Source organism: Zootoca vivipara, chromosome 4 (genome assembly GCF_965207765.1).
Source record: "Zootoca vivipara chromosome 4, rZooViv2.hap1.1, whole genome shotgun sequence".
Taxonomy (NCBI): domain Eukaryota; kingdom Metazoa; phylum Chordata; class Lepidosauria; order Squamata; family Lacertidae; genus Zootoca; species Zootoca vivipara.
Window position 1 is genome coordinate 84,248,071 of NC_142587.1, and position 21,315 is coordinate 84,269,385.

Consider the following 21,315-nt stretch of genomic DNA (forward strand, 5'->3'; position numbering starts at 1 on the left):
GAAGCATGGTGGGATGGTATCATGTAGGGCTGCCATATTTTGAAGAGCAAAAAAAAGGGGGACATATTTGCCGACTTCTACTTCAACTATGGATTGCTTATGATGACTCTACCCATGAAAAAGAGGACATATGGCAAACCTAATCATATTCATTCATGCTATGATTTCCCTCACACTTATATGGATCCAGTCATACAGAGTGGAAAACTGGGGAAATTACCAAAATGTCTTGAATTGGCTGCGTGCCTTTGGTTTGGTATTTCTAGCACTTTTACCAGTGCTAGAAATAGTACAGTTAATGAAGAACTAGAGCTCCTGTTTCTTTTTGGCAAATTTGCAAACTGGATATTAGATATTATTCCCCCCCATGCCGCTACATTGCCCGACAAGGAAACTTATAATAAATGTGTTAAGAACAAAAGAATTGAACATAAAGATGACATAAAAACAAAGCAATCAAAAAGGTGACATCAAATAAAATGTTTCTTTTTAAACAGTCTTTTGGTTGGTTTGATTGACATCCAATGCCCTTAAAAATTTTTTTGGGGAGGGGGGAATTATTGGGTTGTTGTTTTTGTTTTGATTATGTATTTTGTTGTTTTATATTTTGATTTTATTCTGTGAACCGTCCTGAGACCTCTGGGTATAAATAATAAATCAGCTGCAAAAAAAAAAAAAATCAACAAAAAGCTTGGAAGAATCAGAAAGCATTTAGGTTCCTCTTAAAGGCCCAAGGAGATACTGGGACAAGTGGGAACTTTGGAAGGAGTGGGAGGGAATTCCACAAGGATTGTGGAAAAATTTAGTGTGACTTTTGCTGGCTTGGGATGTGTGTGTCTGTGTGGATCCCATTTTTAGCATTCACAGTCCTTTTTAACGGTACCGGCACCTGGAGAACAACAGCATGCCCAGCTCACCCAAATTCACTAGGTGAAGATATTCCCATCACTGCATCTCCATGGCAAGAAAAGCTTTACCTGCACATTTTAAACATATGTTTATTTTTGTACATTGTGCAGGAGTAGTACATTAAGGAAAGTTTCCAATCCTAGACAAGTTGAACATTTCCTTCTGGAAAACTCAGTTTTAAAAAAACCTGTTGGAGAAGAAAACTGAACGCAAAACACACATATTCCATGCTTGTCTTCTGGTTCCGTCATTTCTTACTGAAACTGCCTTCTGTGACTATCTTAAGGCGTGCAGGCTTCAGACATCAGAAATAATGTACTGTAAGATAAGAATTTATTCTGCCAGAAATTCTTCCTTAAAGAAATAGCAGCCCCATGAGAGTGCACCATGGAGGATTTCATTTATTTTTGGCAGCATATACATATTTAGGTCTGATTCAAATAACCAGCTCGGGGACTTCTTTGAGATGGACTCTTAAAATAATGTCCCTAGGCCAGGAATTAGGAATGATCTTATTAATTTCTTGTCCATTGTAACAATTTTTGTCAACCTAGGTTGAGGGTGGCTGAACAGTTCACTAGTGGATTGAGATCCTGATTTAATGTGGCACGGCCAACAATCTCCCCCTTCCGAGCTTTTGCTGTGTGAAGCCTTCGAAGCTTTGGCAGGGAATTGGAATGCATCCCCTAGTACAGGGATGCCCAGCTTCAAGTAGGCTGAGATCTACTATTCAGCATTAAAAACTGGCAGGGATCTACCACCAGGGCTGGCTCGTCGTAGACCCCCAGTGGTGCAGGGCACCATGGCGCCGGCCCGCCAGGAGGGCACCACGAGCTGCGCCCGCCCGCTGGCCGGCCGGTCTGCCGGTCTGCTGCACGCGGCGCCCACCTGCCCACCGCGCTGAGAAACGGGGCGGGAGGGCGCCGGAGAGATCGCGCTGTGCCTGCCCGCCCGCCCGCCGTGCAGCAGCGCCGCGCCCACCCACCCACCCACCGCACTGGGAAACGGGGCGGGAGGGCGCCGGAGAGATCCAGCGCACCATGGCGACAGGGGCGCTTAAGACGGCGCTGTCTACCACACTACCCCATTGCCATTAGGCGCAAGGGGTAAGGTGTTGGTGGCCAGGAAAAACCCCTTTCTTTCATTAGCAGGGATTTGTGGTCGATTCCATCGCCTTCTTCCATGTATTGCCCAAATGGAGGCAACAGCTGATTAAACCACAGGTTGCTCTGTATGGAGGAGGAAGGAAAAGCACCCTTCTTTTATCCAGCCTCATCCTGAATGCGGAACATCGGGAGCCCCACACCCCACTTCCCTTTGCTCCTGAGGAGGAATGCTGCACCCTCCACATGAGCACGGCCCTGCAGCACCCAGTAAGGGCTGCCCAGCCAAGGACGGCAAAAGCAGAGGCAGAACTCTCTCCCTCCTGCAGCCGTCTCGCAAGCCCCATTCAGCCTGCCGGTGTGCACTGTGGAGCTCATGGGACCGTGGAAGCGGAGGCGCAGTTCCCTCCCTCCCACAGCCAAGCCCTGGCTGCGAGGGAGGAACAAAGGCTGCCTGGCCATAGTGCGACCGACGGAAATCCATCCATCTACCTGTCAATCATGATTGACACGTTGGACATGTCTGACCTTGTTGTTGTTGTTTAGTCGTTTAGTCGTGTCCGACTCTTCGTGATCCCATGGACCAGAGCACGCCAGGCACTCCTGTCTTCCACTGCCTCCCGCAGTTTGGTCAGACTCATGTTGGTGGCTTCGAGAACACTGCCCAACCATCTCATCCTCTGTCGCCCCCTTCTTCTTTCCCAACATCAGGGTCTTTTCCAGGGAGTTTTCTCTTCTCATGAGGTGGTCAAAGTATTGGAGCCTCAGCTTCAGGATCTGGCCTTCCAGTGAGCACTCAGGGCTGATTTCCTTCAGGATGGATAGGTTTGATCTTCTTGCAGTCCTTGGGACTCTCAAGAGTCTCCTCCAGCACCATAATTCAAAAGCATCAATTCTTCGGCGATCAGCCTTCTTTATGGTCCAGCTCTCACTTCCATACATCACTACTGGGAAAACCATAGCTTTAACTATACGGACTGACCTAGTATATTAAATTTGCGGCAACAATCCCTCGGGGGTGGAGTGGGGCTTGATATGCACCTAATGCAAATACAAACAATGGCTTAGTGCAAGCGCTGGAGTATAAAGGACCTCAGCAGAGAGAAGACTGCAGCCACTTTGCCTCTCCTCTGGCTCTGCTGCTGTTGAGAGCCAAGCCATGGTTTGGCTTCGTTCACAGCAGCATAGCAACAGCAGGACTGGAGGAGGAGGAGGAGAAAAGCAGTTGCAATATCTCACCAGAGAACCCACATGCTCAGGCGTGGTGCTAGGGCTTTTTTCGCCCTAAGCAAAACACTTTCTGGTGCCCCCCGGGCGCATGCATCATGACACATGCGTCATGACGCACACACACCCCAGCGCGCCTGCGGAGCTTTGCGTGGGGAGTGGGAGGCTGAGGCCGCCTCAACTGAACAGCTGAGAGGTGCAGCGAGGTGGCCCCAGGCTCACGCTCCCCCTGCACGCGTCCAGAGCGCGAGCTTGGGGTCTCGCTGCACCTCTCAGCTGTTCAGTTGAGGTGGCTCCAGGCTGCTGCTCCCTGCACGAAGCTCTGGAGGCGTGCGGGGATCGCTGGGAGCCCGAGCCTCGGGGCGGGGCTGCCTCCTCCCACTCTCTGCTCCGCTGCAGCCTGCAAGACCCTGCTGATCATGCTGGCTGGTGGGCCCCGCTCGCCCTTCTGCCGCTGCCGCTTCTCTGCCGCTCCCCACGCACCTCCGGAACTTCTCACCGGGAGCGCAAGCCTGGGGCCGCCTCGGCCACCTTTCAGCTGTTCAGAGGAGGCAGCCCCAGGCCCGCGCTCCCCGCGTGCCTCCGGATAGCAGCTTGAGGCAGCAGCGGTGGGCGGCGGGCGGCCTGGTCAGTGCCCCCTCCATTTTGGCACTCTAGGCCGTGGCCTAGTTCGCCTTAATGGAAGTGTAGGGGCTGCACACACTGATGCTTCTGCACTAGGCCATGAATTGCTTTAGCATTACATAGGAAGCACGTGTGTAGAGCTATCAACAATGGATTTGCCAGAAATCTAGCTACCTCCAGAATTAGTGATCCCATGTGAAACTGGAGGGGGGGGGCAACTTCTCCTGCACTCCTTTACACCTGTCTTCTAGGGTTCAAAAACTAAAGAACAGACCTGAGATGTGTTGGCTTGTCAGGAAAGAGAGAACCAAAGAAAAAGAATTGTGCTCTCACTTCGTAAATGTTCTGAGCCTGACACCTACCACACACCATTAGAAGATTCCCATCAAAGGAAAACACTTTAGTGCCTTGTTTTTGTCCTACCTCCAAGAAGAACTTACATCACAACACAAAGCAACACCTTCCTCTGCAACTTTGCTACCAAACTGATAAAAACTATGACATGCATTTAGAGAGCACATCTCTAGTCAAGAGGATGTTGAAGCACTGGAATAATATTAGAAATCACTTCACCTCTTTAGGGCAAAAAAAAGTTTAAATAGTTGACAGGGAAAAAATGGTAACAGCTAGACAGGGTGGAAAATGCCGTATTCTAATGTAGTCTGAAGAGTAGGCGGAGGTCGAATAAAGAAGGATGTGTGGTTTCTGTTTACTCTGTATGTAGGTAAATTGCATTTTGCAGTAAATGAAGAATTGCTATCTTGTCTGTTGGTCTAATAAAGTGGAAAGTCTGGTACCCTGGATTTGCCATTCTGTTGGCTAAGCTCTTGTATTGTCATGGAACATTTGTGAATGTTCTGAGTTGAATGGAAGGTTGAAAAGCACTGCCTGTCTTAGTGGGAAGTGGCAGGTTGCTTTTGATGGGGGGAATTCAAGGAACTTAGGTATGGGCTACGGGCTGTATACATGAAGAAGGGGTGTACCTAGGGGTTGACCAAGGCGGCCCCCACCAGAGACACAGGCCTGGGGTGTGCGTGCAAAAATTGTGCTTCTTGCTGCGTCGCCCTGGGCTGGCTCCTGGATGGAAGGGTTTTTTTTTCTGGGGTGGTATAGGCCACCCAGCAACACCCCTGGGCCAACAAGCAGTGTGGTGAGACTGTGAGTCAGAGGTGAACACAGCCCCTCCACCAGGTGCTGGAGCAGCTGCCAGAACGAAGCAAGTCAAACCGGAAATTGGGATAGAACTGAGGTGATGGTTGTGAATTTGTGTGGGGGACCTGGGTGCCCGTTTTATGCCACTGAGGTGCTTCACCTGGGGAAAGAAACTGTGGAAGATTTGGAACTCAAGGGCTGGAGGAGGGGCTCATGGAAGTTCCTGTTGAGGGCAGCTGCGTTTTGGTGTGCAAAAAAGGAAGATGCTGAGGGGATTGGGAGGGATTAGAGAAGCCATTCACGTTGGGTGGTTTTGACTGGGCACTCCCTGCTGGCTTCCCTTCTCTGAAGGAGGTGGACGAGTGAAAACCGTGGCCGGAAAAAGCACTAGGCACACCTGGGCTTCTGCAACTGGCCAAGTGAAGAGGAGGTGTTGCCTCAGAGCTGAAAAGGAACTCAGCAACAGGGCCGTCTTAACCATATCTGGCGCCCTGGTGCCAAGATCACTGCGGCACCCCCCCCCCCCGGTGAGTGAGGTGGGCAGGAGGGGCACGCGGGGAGCTGAGAGGCGTGGAGGAGGCAGCCCCAGGCTCCCGCACCCCACGCGAAGCTCTGGAGGCGTGCGGGGAGTGCGAGCCTGGGGGCGCCGCGCTGCGCCTCTCAGATGTTCAGGCGGCCCCAGGCCAGCGCTCCCCACATGCCTCTGGAGAGCTGCCTGAAGCCGCTCAACAGCAGAGGAGCGCGGAGGCAGACACCAGCGTTCGGCGCCCCTTCCGCGCCCCTGATGGCCAGGCACCCTGGCGCCTTGCGCCACCCAGCCCGGGCCTAGGGGCGGCCCTGATCAGCAATGCAAATATGATTGTTCTATCACCAGTAATTTCTATGTTTTGCATACATTTAAACTCTAATTGAATTGTCACAGAAAATACTTTTCATATTCCATACTTGAGAGCTAAGGATCATACCCCATAGTTTATAGGAAGTGGCCTCAAGTCAACAATTATTAATCCACAAGACTCTTTTTTGCTCTTCTTCCTGCAACAATCTCAGGCAGAAACTCCTTAGGGACCTTCTCTTCCCTGCTCTTCCTCTACCATTCTGTTCCATTTTTGATCCTGCAAGCTCCGCCCCCATTCCACAGACGGAGCACACTGGCAGTTGCTGGCAACATACCTTCCTCCTCTTCTAATTCACATATAGCCTTCTTCCCATCTATCTACTAACTTGTTCACAACTCTTTGGGGCTTCCCTTTGAGGGATGAGATGCCAGAGGCGGTGCTTCAAGAGATTCTTTCCTCTTTCTGGGAAAATGAGTGGGAGCCTGGCATGGCTGCTCATTTTGTTCATGAGGAATATCCTGAGTGAGACTGGTGGCCAGGCACCACCTCAGGGATTTAGGTATGCCTCTTATGAGGTGATCATCCCAAGGAAACTGAGCTTCAGGTATGGACTACAGGAAACCCAGGATGTCAGCTACCTGCTACAGATTGAGGGGAAGGCCCAGGTGGTGCACCTCAGGCGGAAGAGGGGCACGATCCCTAAGGACTTCCCCATCTTCACGTACAATAAGGAAGGGGACCTACAGGTTGACTATCATTACATTAGGGATGATTGTTTCTACAGTGGCTTCATAGAGGACAAGCCTCTCTCTTCAGTCACTCTCAGCACCTGCTCAGAGGGACTCAGGGGCCTGTTACAACTTAACAATGAGACATATCAAATTGAACCTGTCCAGCCATCTGCTACTTTTCAACATGTGGTGTATCGGCTGGAAACAGTGGAGGGTGCCGTGCACATGAGGTGTGGGTTGACGGAGGAAGAGCAAAGGCGTCAAGAGGCCATGATCCAGGACACAGAGCATGTGGCTGTCAAAAGTGCTCCAGCAGAACTCTGGTGGCCACACAAGAGACATGCAGAAGTGGCATTTGTGGTGGAGCATGAGCGATATGTTAAGTTTAATAAAAATGAAACTGATATAGCTAGGAAACTTATTGAGACCATCCATTTGGTAAATTCATTTTTTGAGCCATTTTTAGTTGAAGTGTCTATAGCAGGACTGGAGATATGGTCAGAAAAGAACCTCATAGATATTGGTGAAACTATAGGAAGCACACTTAGAGCTTTTAGTATATGGAGCCACAACAATCTACTTAACCATCTAAAGAATGATGCTGCTCACTTAATTCTATACAGGTCGTATGGAAGTACTATTGGACTAGCGTATGTAGGACAAATTTGTAGTAAGTACTGGGCCACTGCTCTTGAAGTATCAAGAGATTTCAATTTGTTTGATTTTTCTGTGCTTTTTGCCCATGAATTTGGACATAATCTTGGTATGAACCATGATAGTTTGGGCTGTTCATGTGATCGACGGGCCTGCATTATGGCTGCTTGGCACTCACAGACTGATAAGTTCAGCAACTGCAGTTACCATAGGTATTTCAATCGAAAGGACTCACCTTGCTTGTTGATTCCAGCAGACCCTGATCAAATGTATAAACTCAAATACTGTGGGAACAAAGTAGTAGAAGAAGGAGAGCAATGCGACTGTGGTACAGCTGCGCAGTGTGAATTTGATCGATGTTGTAGGCCAGATTGCACATTGCGCCCATGTGCCAATTGTTCTTCTGGACCGTGCTGTTCCTGGTGCACGTACCGCCCCCCTGGAGCCATTTGCAGACAGAGTATTAGCTACTGTGACCTGCCTGAGTTTTGCACTGGGACTTCAAGTGAGTGTCCGGAAGATGTTTATGTACAAGATGGTGCCCCTTGCGGTGATGGAGTCTATTGCTATCATGGTCGTTGTACTACTCCCAATGGGCAGTGCAAAAAGATATTTGGCAAGAAAACCGTACGAGCTTCAGAGGATTGTTTCAGAGGACTGAATGCTCGAGGTGATCGCTTTGGCAACTGTGGCCTTGAACATGGTATTTTTAAGAAATGCAATGCTGAAAATATTCTATGTGGCCGAATGCAGTGTAGTAATGTCCGCAGTTTACCTGATTTGGAGGAACACCAAACCATCATTCAAACCACCATTGGCAAAAGTAAATGCTGGGCTACAGACTACCACAGTGGAATGGAGGTAGCTGATATTGGAGCAGTGGAAGACGGTACACCTTGTGGCTCTGACATGATGTGTATTAGTAATGAATGCAAGAACGTTTCCCTCTTGCAGTATGATTGTAATGCCACCAAGTGCCATAATAGGGGAATATGCAACAACTACAAACACTGCCATTGTGCTTATGGCTGGGCCCCTCCTGACTGTCGAGAGAAAGGATTTGGGGGCAGCATTGACAGTGGGCCAACTTCAAAAAACTGGGAAGGTGTCATTGTAGGTCTTGTAGGAAGGGCGTTGGTCCTTTCAACAATGACTGCTACTGTTGTCATTGGTGTATATTACAGGTTTGTGCTAAGCAGGAGGGTTAGAAGAACGAGTTTAAGAATCTCTCCATCAGAATCAACAGAGGAATGAAAACCATTCAAATCACATAAGCGAACAATGCAGAAAGTTTCAAAAGGGTATGATGGGTATAATGAGAACTATATAACACATATATTTGACTCTGTAAGTATTGGTTCAGTTCATCCCAAAGGGAAATATTCACATATGAAAATCTTTGGTTATACTTTCACAGTATGTTGAGAGTCACTTTGTTGTTCAAATGGGAGAAATATGTCCAGTGGAATGGAATGTTATCATACAGGAGGATATCATGCTACAGAAATGCATAGAAGCAGTGCTGGTATTCTGAATATCTCAGATTTTCTCCCAAAGTAACCTTGGGTGTACAGGGATAGAATCACAACCCAATCCTCTAATGCCATTGAAATGCAATATTGGTATGTTTGTGAAGTGAATTCACATCTGTCTAGAAAGTCATTGCAAAAATTATACCGATAACTGTGTTGGCACGTATTTCCCCCCAGAAATATGTAATGGTCAGTATGGCTGCCTCTAATAAGTAGCTACTAATTAGAGCTTTGCTTTTTAGATCTTTGTAGCTTCGGGGAGAACATATTCCACTAGCTGAACATCCAGCTCTGTGTGCTGATTAGTTCTATCTTTCCATAAGATCTTCCGATTTTGAGGGAAGGTCTCAGAACATTTTCAAGTTAATCTGAAATGAGCTCAGAATAACTTGCCTATCTCTAATTGAAGTATTCAGACACAACACAACTGTGAGGGAGAATATTATGGGAAACCAGCTTTCACCTAAGTCAAAAGGTGGCTCTTCCTTGCCCTCTGAGTTTATACTGGGTTTACAAATGCTTCTGCAATAACTCCTATTGCACGTAAAATTTGCTCAAGACTTGTGTATTTAAAAGACCAGTGCATATAAATGCAAAATATTGTTTGCACTTCACACATTAAAGAGTTTATAAACCCATTACTAGGAAAGTAAGCAGGAGTCTATATCACAGTAGAACATAGACAATAAAAGGATTATTTACAATGAATATCAGTGAACATGGTAGATGCAGAGCAACATTTATTGGACTTGGCTTGATTACATTTACAGCATTACTCAAGTTGAGTGATTAGTATATACAGCCCTCTCATTTTATGTCTAAATATATGGAATATGGAAGGGCATGTTTCTGTACTGGAACAAGAGGAATGCAAAATGACGTTGAGAAAGTGGCTTGACCATCTAATATAAAATATAGAGGTTTATAAAAAGAGCTTTCAGGGCCTTAAATTCCGGAGGCTGCAAAACTGAGGCATAAAAGCATATAAATTCCCCCTTACCCAGCCACAACAACGTCATATAATTTATATAAAGACTCTCTACTGCACAGTTTAGGTTGTCTACTCATTCTGCACTATGAACAAGCATTACGTTCCTTGTACAAATATTAGGGAAATTAATGGAAGGACAGCCTAGTGAAGACTACTAGGTTGATAGCTAAATGGAACACCCATTGTAAGAAGACAAATCTCTCTAATTACCAGATGATGGGAAGACCATCCCCAAATGGCTGCATGTGTGAAGCGTGTGGGTGTGCCACTGGAGTATATCTGAGTTTTTGAAGTGCTGAAGTTCAAGGCAGCCATTCTGTGCCCATGTACCCTGGGAGAAAGCTACACTAAATTTGACGGGACTTGCTTCTGTATAGAATTGTTTGAGGAGCAGATATATGCTGCGAGAGGTCCACTTCATATACCTAGGGAATCGTAACTTCATTCTGCTCACCCAGTTGTTTTGAGCCCTGAACTTGATAAATTGGCTTGCAAAATCATCAGATCAAGAGAATTATCAGCTGCTTGGAATCACAAGTAGGGGGAATACAATGGCAGTTAGGTTCACTGTGAGAAGAGGGTGCTGGACTGTGCTGGGCCTTTGATCTCATCCAGCCAGGCTCTTCCTATGAGAAATGTAGGGAAATTCGAAGCTAATGTGTTACTGTAGCCTCACATTGGCCAGTCGCATGCCGACAGGAAGCCTGCAAGCAACACTTGAGTGCAACAGTGCTCTACCCCACATGTGATACCCTGCACCTGATATTGAAATGCATTTTATCTCCAGCAGTGTCCTGCTTCTGAACTTCCCAGAGGAGGTCATGGCGGCCTACATAGACTATTGCTCCTATCTAGCATGGTTCTCATTTTCTAAGCTTCGAGATTGATTGCTCTGCAATTCCTCCTTCTCTCACAGGACATTTTTGTTAAGATCAGGTGGTTGTTGCTCTTTTTAAAATGCCATTAAGATCCCCCAAATAAATTCAAGCACAGCATGCTTGCAGCTTTCATGATTACACATTTTATGCATGGTGTTATAATTAAAAACCAGGTTTTTTTAAAATGAAAAAAAAATGCAATTATAATATGTAGAACTGAAGCCCTGTGTAGGAGAGGGGAAAAAAAAGTTATTTTGCATGTTGAATCGAACAAATGGTTCAGAGAACGAAGATTGGACTACCTTCTGCCAAGTCGGTTTGTAACATATGTGCAGACAGACACCACTGGCTTCTCTAAATGTTTTGGCATAAAAAGGATTTGATTGGGAATATTAAGGATGAGGAAAATATTTCTGTGAGTCTAATAATAATAATAATAATTTATTATTTATACCCCGCCCATCTGGCCGGGTTCCCCCAGCCACTCTGGGCGGCTTCCAAAAAAAAACAGAAATTCTAAAATACAGAAATCCATCAAACATTAAAAGCTTCCCTAAACAGGGCTGCCTTGAGATGCCTTCTAAAGGTCTGGTAATTGTTCTCTAAGAAATATTTAACGTTGTGAGTCCTTGCTGGAGGAATAGTTGGGAAAAACGGCTTCATGGTACTGTTGGCAGGAGCATCAAAGCAGAAAATCAATAGAAATAACAGAAGTATATCCTCAGCAGTGACGGCGAGAGGACAAATGAGCAGGAGTGTACAAGTCAATATCACAGAGCTGGCCCCAGGCTTTTGGGACTTACTGGGCACTGTCCCAACTTCACTCTACTAAGTATTCAGTGACCTCCAGCACCTCAGGACTTCAGGGCATCCTAGACTGATGCTGCCATGCAAGCCTTTGGGAAGCAGAGATGTGAGAAGGCATCAGAGGAAGGGAGGGAAGGAAAGAGGGACAGAGGCAACTGTTGCCCGCAGCACCCCTGGCCATCCTTCAAGTCACCCCAGGGTGTCACAGCACACTGCTTGAAAACCACTGCTTTAAAGGGATACAACCTCCTAGGATCTGGGTATGCATATTAGGATAGGACTTCTACCCCACCCTCAAACAAGGGAACCCAGTACACCTGCCTGAGGATGGAAACCATTGGTTCAAATGGAAGACTTTCCATTCAGTGTTTGCTATGCCTGTTTCCACTTGCTGTTTCTGATCTATTTCCTTGGTTCTTTTAACATGGAGAGGAACATTCAGTGATACAATGCATTTATGAAAACGGAGGTCTTCCTGGGGAAATCTGATTAACTTCCTTGAGTAAGTGTCAATAAGAGACTACAGGGAAGGGAGCAGCGATATAATCTGGTTGGGCAACAGGTTTTTCATACAGAGCTATATAAAATAAAAGGGCAATATATGAGAGAGAGAGAATGTTTGGATTTGATATCCTGCTTTATCACTACCCGTAGGAGTCTCAAAGCGGCTAACATTCTCCTTTCCCTTCCTCCTCCACAACAAACACTCTGTGAGGTGAGTGGGGCTGAGAGACTTCAGAGAGGTGTGCCTAGCCCAAGGTCACCCAGCAGCTGCATGTGGAGGAGCGGAGACGCGAACCTGGTTCCCCAGATTACGAGTCTGCCGCTCTTAACCACTACACCACACTGGCTATGTTATCAGTGGTGAAATTCTCAGCTGGGTAAGCACTGTTTTAAGTGAGAAAGGTCTCTGTGCAGGAGGACAAAACATAAAAAAAATATAAAGTGAAGAGAAAAGACAGGTCAACTGCAAAATACCAGTGATGGTTATCAGGTCAGTTGGGTGGGAATTATGATGAAGGGAGGTCAAAAGTTCCTCACCCTTAATTGCGGAAAGGAAATCTGAGTGAGTCTGGAGATATTCCAAAATGATTGGTGAAATGTCTAAGAGCTCAGCAAGTGTGCTGTAACAATGGGAATTACTTTGCACTTATAGTGCTCATTTTTAATCCTTACAGCTCAAAGCTTTTTACAATGAAGCAGGCGACATTGGTCCACCACTCTTTATCCAGGCAGGCTGCCAATGCGCTTAAAAGAGGAATCATAAAATCATAGAGCTTTATGGGACCCCATGGGTCATCTAGACCAACCCCCTGCAATGCAGGAATCTCAACTAAAGCATGCAAGATTGGCCATCCAATCACATTAAGTTTACAAATAATAATAATTTTTTTGTAGGATCCCTAGGCTCAATGGTTTTCTCTTTTGCCAGGGATGGGGGATTTGTGGTCCATTGGATGTTGTCAGACTCCAGTTCCCATCAGCCAGCACAACCAATGATCAAAGATCAGCAACTCTGGAGGTCCAGAAGTTCCCCACCACTGATTTACACACTGGATTCCTATGTTTAACTGGAACTTAAGTCTGCAATCCTACATATGATTTCCTGGGAGTAAGCCCCATGGAATTAAACAGAATTGCTTCATTGTATTGTAAATTCCATTGATTCCTGCAGCACCTGCATAGGATTGGAGCCTCTTGGTTCATTTGGCATATCTGATACACTTCTTTTCCAAGTATTTCCTGGCAAACTGTAGCATGATGACATAATGTGAATGGTTCATAAGACAGAAGTAACAAATCAAACTTGCACTGATGCAAGGGTTTTATTTTAATTGCTTGTTCACTTTATTTGGTCATTTCCTACAAAATGCCTATGATAATAGTTCATGTGTAACACAGCATCAGAGTAGGCTTCTATGTCTGAAATATTTGCATCACCAAAAAAACCTCATATTGGAGATTCAATTAATATTGGTTGCTGTTTTAATTGGTGACCAGAAAATCCACTTTGTCTCTCTTTAAGACAGCTGGACTAATAAGTGAAAAATATGCACAGAGAGATTTGTCTTCTATGATATCATTCTTGCAGGACACTATTTTGCAGCAGGGGGAAATGTTGCAACTACAGTTCAAGGGCACCATTGTTCACAAATGCTTCTGCCCCATGGCTACCCTTTTCAGGAGCACATCAGCCTCACTCGGTCCACCACTCTGGGGTCTCTAGGCTTGTCTGGAAAGAAAGGTGATATATACACATAGAAAAGACAGTGCCCCACAATCGCATGCGCTGCCTCTGTTTTCAGGGTGGTCGGTCACATGACCACCTTTGTGAATTGCACCACCACAAAAAAGGTCTGGACATGGAATAGACCATGGCTGAAATTGCTGCTCTTCTGTAAAGCCATGTGGATTCCCTTGAGCAGCCTAAACAGCCCCACAAGAGAAGTGTGAGGATAGGATAGTCCACGCTGGTTAACTTCTGCACCTGGTATTTCATGTGTATGTTGTACTTCAATCCAGGAAGCAAAATGTATTGGGCCAGCCCTACTGCTCCCTAATATTCTTCTCTCCTGGAGGTGCTGGTGACTGAACCAGGGACTATATATGCTGGACTATTGAGCTATGACCCGTTGGACCACAGGATGGAAGCCTGTAACCATAGCAATATATAGCACCAATGGCATGAGCCCCCTTGCCCTTGAGAGGCAGGGATACAGTTGGTAGCGTTGTTGTTTAGTCGTTTAGTCGTGTCCGACTCTTCGTGACCCCATGGACCATAGCACGCCAGACACTCCTGTCTTGCACTGCCTCCCGCACTTTGGTCAAACTCATGTTTGTAGCTTCAAGAACACTGTCCAACCATCTCGTCCTCTGTCGCCCCCTTCTCCTAGTGCCATCAATCTTTCCCAGCATCAGGGTCTTTTCCAGGGAGTCTTCTCTTCTCATGAGGTGGCCAAAGTATTGGAGCCTCAGCTTCAGGATCTGTCCTTCCAGTGAGCACTCGGGGCTGATTTCCTTCAGAATGGATAGGTTTGATCTTCTTTCAGTCCATGGGACTCTCAAGAGTCTCCTCCAGCACCATAATTCAAAAGCATCAATTCAATCAATGGTAGCATTAGGCTTGTGGAAATAATCCTAGTGCCAAAAATGTCTACTTTGCCTCCTTCCAGATGTATAATAGAATAGGATGTTCAGGGGGGGGGGAAATAGAAGGTTTTCTTTTAGAATGTGAGTAATATAGAAAATGTTGAGGTAATGCTAATCAAGTTGGAGGGGAAATCATTTCTGCAAAAGATTGCACTCTATTTTTTTTTATTGAAGAAAGCTTTTATCCTGAGTAGCTTTGACTGGTGCTTTAAATCAAGGATTATATATTATTGCTTTCTGCCAGGGGAAATGGTATATGGATGTCTGCACTTTCAAAGATCTCAGGCCACCAAAGAAACATGCCCTGGAAATGGTCCCATTGTCTTTAATACCTGCACTTGACAGCATTGATTCTTTTTGAGGAACGAAGGAAGGAATAAGAAAAATGATGAGTCGCGTTTCTATAGTGCTTTAGGGTTTTCAAAGGACTTCACATACATTATCTCAGGATTCCTCGCAACAACCCAGTAGCTTCTGACACCATCACTACCATCTCCCCCACTTTTCCTCATATGCAATGCCCAGCGAAGGACTATAAATCAGTGGTAGAAACCATGGTTTGCAAGCAGAAAGTCATGCAATCACATTGTATGCAATGGGAAACACCTGTCTTCCTAAGACCCTGGAGAGGCTCCACCAATCAGAGTTTCCTAAAAGAAATGACTTGCTATTATATTATGACTTGTATACCCTCTGAGAATACTTTGCTGGAAAGGCGTGGTAGAAATCTTCAAAACAAACAAATGCACAGTATATGTTTGTGATTTCATGATGTTCTGTACTTAGGGACAAGACTGAGAAGTTGCACTTATTAGAGGCAGGGAGAAGCTTTTAGCTCCCACCTTAACAGTCTTCCTGAGCATATGCCTTTAGTTAGTCCCGCACGCCTGATTTATGTGTGGTTTCCATTGGTGCCAGCTTCAGAGAATACAGTAGTGAAGTTTCTGTTCCACCAAGTCCCTCTTCACTGCTGCTTCCATCCACTCAGTTCTTCTGAAATATAATTTTAGAGAGCCTAGTTCCAGTCGGCAGTAATAATACCAATGGCCACAAAGGGTCCTGCCCCGGCTAACAGCTAACAAGCTCGCTCTGGGTCTGATGCGCAGTCTGTGGAGCTGTTAGAGCACAGCTGCCAATCCCTGTATTTGTAGCTCAGGCAGTCAAGGTTTATGTTTTTAAATGTCGAAGTGCCAGGTTCATTCCCTCCTGAGGGAGTCTCAGAATGAGAATCCTTCAGGTTGAACTGCAATACGAAGCTTCCAAATGTAAATACAAAAAAATAGACAAGAACAGCTGGTGATTGCTCTCAGTGGTGGAATATCTGATGCTGTCGCCCCAGTGTTGCAAAGTGTCTGCATCCTTGTGCTTACAGAATGCCTCTAGAAATATTACAGAATTCCAAACTTGTCCCGGAAAACTCAGAGCCTTGGGGTTTGTTGAAATGTTAAAATGTGTACTTGAATGATGTGCTCCCAATGGATAAAGGGGAATTGATCAGGAATTTGTTAGTGCCAGCTAGAATGACTGCAGCGAAGTCATGGAAACAGAGGGTTGTAGATGGAATGCAAGAGTGGCTTAGCAACATTTACGCTAAAAATATTGCATTTAGGGATTGCAAGTTTCAGATTAAACTCAGTAAAAGAGTTTGATGAAAGGCCTCCTCGTATGAACATGGGGGGGGGAATACTTTTTTCTGGGTATTAACAACTTCTATAAGAAGAAAAAAAGATGACTGGTGGAGATCTAGGAGTCTTGGTAGACCACAAACTTGACAGGAGTCAGCAGTGTGATGCAGCAGCTTAAAAAGCCAATGCAATTCTGGGCTGCATCAATAGGAGTATAGCATCTAGATCAAGGGAAGTAATAGTACCACTGTATTCTGCTCTGGTCAGACCTCACCTGGAGTACTGTGTCCAGTTCTGTGCACCACAGTTCAAGAAGGATACTGACAAGCTGGAACGTGTCCAGAGGAGGGCAACGAAAATGGTCAAAGGCCTGGAAACGATGCTTTATGAGGAACGGCTTAGGGAGCTGGCTTTGTTTAGCCTGGAGAAGAGAAGGTTAAGGGGTGATATGATAGCCATGTTCAAATATATTAAAGGATGTCATATAGAGGAGGGAGAAAGGTTGTTTTCTGCTGCTCCAGAGAAGCGGACACGGAGCAATGGATTCAAACTACAAGAAAGAAGATTCCACTTAAACATTAGAAAGAACTTCCTGACAGTAAGAGCTGTTTGGCAGTGGAATTTGCTACCAAGGAGTGTGGTGGAGTCTCCTTCTTTGGAGGTCTTTAAGCAGAGGCTTGACAGGCATATGTTAAGAATGCTTTGATGGTGTTTCCTGCTCGGCAGGGGGTTGGACTGGATGGCCCTTGTGGTCTCTTCCAACTCTACGATTCTATGATTCTAGATCAATCAAATGTTGGCAGCCTTTAATTTGCTGGAATTTACCCCCAATTTTTTGTTGCAGACGTAGGGGTCTGCAACAAAAAATTGCAGCAATGAGTACTCCTGCTGTTTCGGATTGTAGCCACCCAATCATGCCCCTTTCCAGGGTACTCATTTCTCTTCCTCTCTTGTTTTCAGTTGTTCATTATTTTCTGAAAGATAGCTAACAAATTTATTAAATACTATTACTAAATAAATAGTCCAGAGGGTATGACCCAAACCAATGAATTCAAATTGCAAGAAAGGAGATTCTGACTAATCGTTAGGAAGAACTTTCTGATGGTAAGAGCTGTACAATGGTGAAGGGGATAGCCTCAGAAGGCGGTGGACTCTCATTCAATGTATATTTTTAAACAGAGGATGGGTGACCGTCTGCCAGGGATTCTTTAGCTGTGATTCTTACATTGCAGGGCATTGGATGACAGGACCCTTCGAGTCCCTTCTGACTCTACAATTCTATGATTCCAGGAAATAAGCCCCCAACAGTCACTCAGTATTTTATGCCTATTGTGTATTCTCAATTATCACTGGAGTTTTGGGGATCCCCAACAGTCAGGCAGCATTCACTGGACACCGAACATGTTCATTCCTTTTACACCTATCTTGAGGTTTTCCCCGTTGTCTAAAATGATAGTGCCAGGCAAAACCACTTTTATTCAACCGGGCCCTTGGCTCTTAATTTTCTGCTTACATTTTAGTGGGGTGCAATGGAGTTGGATATCTCTCTGTGTTTGTGTATAAAACTTCAATATATTACGTTGTTTTATTCTTGTTTAAGGGACCCAGGTGGCGCTGTGGGTTAAACCACTGAGCCTAGGGCTTGCTGATCAGAAGGCCAGCAGTTCGAATCCCTGTGACGGGGTGAGCTCCCGTTGCTCAGTCCCAGCTCCTGCCAAGCTAGCAGTTCGAAAGCACATCAAAAATGCAAGTAGATAAATAGGAAGGTAAATGGCGTTTCCGTGTGCTGCTCTGGTTCACCAGAAGTGGCTTTGTCATGCCGGCCACATGACCTGGAAGCTATACGCCGGCTCCCTCGGCCAATAATGCGAGATGAGCGCGCAACCCCAGAGTCGGTCACGACTGGACCTAATGGTCAGGGATCCCTTTACCTTTATCTTTATTCTTGTTTATATCCTTGCTTTTAATGTTCATTATTGTAAGTCACACTATAATTTTTAGATGAAAAAGCAGCTCATAAATATAATTAGCAATAATACTATTAATAATTGATTATATTATTAATATTGGGTGTAGTGGTGTAGTGCTTAGAGTGTTGGGCTAGGACCTGGGAGAACAGGGTTCAAATTCCCACTCAGCCCTGAAGCTCACTGGGTGACCTTGGGCCAGTTATTTCCCCTCAGTTTAATGTGCCTCACAGGGGTGTCATGAGGATAATACGGGGAGAGGGGAAAGCATATATACCACCTTGGGCTTCTTGGGGAAAATCTGGGATAAAAATGTAATAAATAAATAAATAAATATGCAAATACTGTAAATAATAACCTCTGCAAACCTCTAGGTTCCTTCCTCCTAAAAGCAAGCAAAAATTCAGATCTGAATTAGAATATAGGTTGATGCTTCATTGATTACTTTACCTTTTGACCTACTAAACATTTCTCTTGGATTTCTGGATGTAGTAGTGTGGTAAGAATGTAAGGAGATGATTTGAATCTTGCTGATGACAGACATTTTTTTTAAATAATTACAAGGAAATGGCTCAATCGTAAACTTCTTGTGCTTAAGGAATGGGTTACAAATGCCCACAATGGCAACTTGGACTGAATATGTGTGCTTAAGAGATGGCAAACAATGAACAGAGACATTCCATCATTTATGGTCACCCTTTATTAGGTTTACAAATTCAAGTCAGAATTTGGATATTAATACTTAGATGACATTTCCCCCTACTGATACATTAATTTTACTAATAAAGTTAAAAATGGAAAACGTCTATTTGCAGAAGTAGCTACAGAATCATTCTGACGATAGAAGGCTGTGAAAATATCTGGAGACCTTTCGCTATCTGTAAAGAATTGGCTGTATTTGGGACTTGGGTAGTAATTATTTTTTATTTGTTTTTGAAACAAGGCTGCATTTGAAAAGGATGGTGGGAGGAGAGGAGAACCGAAGGTGGAGGAGGCAACATTTCCAAATCCCTGATGGAACAGAAGTGCGGGAGGGCTAGCATTTTACATTTCCCCATCCTTTCTGCCAGCTCCAGGGCTGCATTGCGAAATCCAGAGATGTGCACAATACAATTGGGAGTTGCACTATGCTCCACAAGCAAGTTTGGGGTTGCCAAATTGGGTCGATCCACTGTGGAAAACGTACTGAATAAATTTGACCTTCATCCCTACTGAAAAGCCAGCACAAGCGCTTGTAGCAGAGGAACTGTTTGCTGTCCATGGTCCTGAAATTTCAAAGGCGGTCAGAGACAAGCATTTACTATGTTACAGGTGACTTTTTAAAAGCTATTAATCATGCTGCTATCCAACTTGTATTAAAATAATAATAATCTTATCTTGTTGGGGTCTTGGTTTAATTATGGACTTGAAAGAAAAAAAGAAAGAGACAGACAGAAAGAGAGAGGGGGAGAAATTAAATTAAAACAAATTAAATTAAATTCAGTGCATGTAGCAGGAAATATTTGGAAACATGCTTCAAACAGGCGTAAGTATGCAGAGGGACAAATAACAAAAATATGAAAAAGTGTGGCTTTGGTGTGGAAAATGCACACCTAAATCTGTCTTGACTTTACAAAAACACATTGGGCTTTTACTCATCCCATTACAGAAATTACTCAGAAATTTGACAAACCGAAACCCGTGTTTTAATGCAGGTATTATTTCATTGTCTTGCTAACAACCTTTCCACATTTGTCATTTTCAAATTTTATATTCATTGGGTCATTAATTGCCCTTGTCTTCCAGAAATATAAGTAAATCATTTAGATGATACACTACACATGTGCCCTGCAACTGAACTACATTGGTGGACCAGGAGGCAGCTTCATCTAAAGCAGGGATGGAAGACTTGTGAGTCTCCAACTGCATTGGGCTTCCCCTCCCACCAACCCCAGCCAGAACAGCCAATGGCCATTAATGAAGGGAGATGAAGACCATCAAACATCTGGACAGCCACATGTTTCCCAACCCTGATCTAGAGGCAACTTCCATTGGGACTACTATGCAGAGTGAAATGAAGCCACAAGAATCTCCACCCCGTATATTACGGTTTTGCTTTTTTGTATGTCATTATTTCTATAAGGGTTTTTTTTTTGTGTGTGTGTGTGTGTGTGTGTGTGTGTGTGTGTGAGAGAGAGAGAGAGAGAGAGAGAGAGAGAGAGAATGTATTTTAATTTAATTGTCCTCCCCATAAGTAAAAAGTTATGTTAAGTGGAACCATCAGGGGACTCTGAAGGCCCCCATAATCTGCCCAATGATAGAATTGGCATTGAAGCAGCATTAGAAACTGAAGTATTATCCAAGGTAGGAAAAGTTCCCTGAGTACAAAGTTACTCTTGTTCACCCAGGGTGGCAATTGATTTTTTTTCTTCAGGAAGGATTACACATTCTGGCGCTTTGCTTGTGAAAAAGTATTCTTCACTGGCTCTCGGCTTAGTATCTATTTTTCATCTCTCAGTTCTCATCTGATCTAGCTCTAGGTTTATGGCTCCTCAATTACACCTGCTGACTATTCACCGATGACTCAGTTCCTACAGAGAGCTGGTGTGGTGTAGTGGTTAAGATTGGGTTCGCGTCCCTGCTCCTCCACATGCAACTGCTGGGTGACCTTGGGCTAGTCACACTTCTCTGAAGTCTCTCAGCCTCACTCACCTCACAGGGTGTTTGTTGTGGGGGAGGAAGGGAAAGGAGAATGTTAGCTGCTTTGAGACTCCTTACGGTAGTGATAAAGTGGGATATCAAATCCAAACTTCTTCTTCTCTTCTACACCACCACCACCCATTTTAGCCCTTCCCCCCTGCCCAATAACTTTTGCCTGGTATTTTATGACTTGATTCTCCTAAACATCAAACTGATTTGACCATAACTGGGCTAGCTACGTTCCCTACCAGCTAGGTTCTGAGACACCCCCATTGCCTCTGAGTACACCAGATGGAATCTATCTTACTTAAACCAGCACTGTAGACGGTGCAGCCAGTGCTTGCAATTAAGCACTTGATTGTGCAAAGTGTCGAGTGCCTTCTATTGCCACAGAAGCCAATTTCCCACAGAGTGGAAGTAGATGCAGGTGGAATCTAAATGTAGGCT

General features: G+C 45.0%; 1 protein-coding gene across 1 annotated transcript; it reads left to right on the forward strand.

Annotated features, from left to right (window-relative positions):
- Window positions 1-6,324: 6,324 nt before the first annotated feature.
- On the forward strand, window positions 6,325-9,402 carry LOC118085517 (disintegrin and metalloproteinase domain-containing protein 20-like). The gene has a single exon (XM_035116256.2). It carries the CDS (start codon window positions 6,325-6,327, stop codon window positions 8,491-8,493), a length of 2,169 nt encoding a protein of 722 aa, XP_034972147.2. The 3' UTR covers window positions 8,494-9,402.
- The last annotated feature ends 11,913 nt before the right edge of the window (window positions 9,403-21,315 follow it).

Bases quoted from the DNA above. Each gene is read 5' to 3' on its own strand.
- LOC118085517 (XM_035116256.2), top strand. From the start codon at position 6,325: ATGAGTGGGAGCCTGGCATGGCTGCTCATTTTGTTCATGAGGAATATC.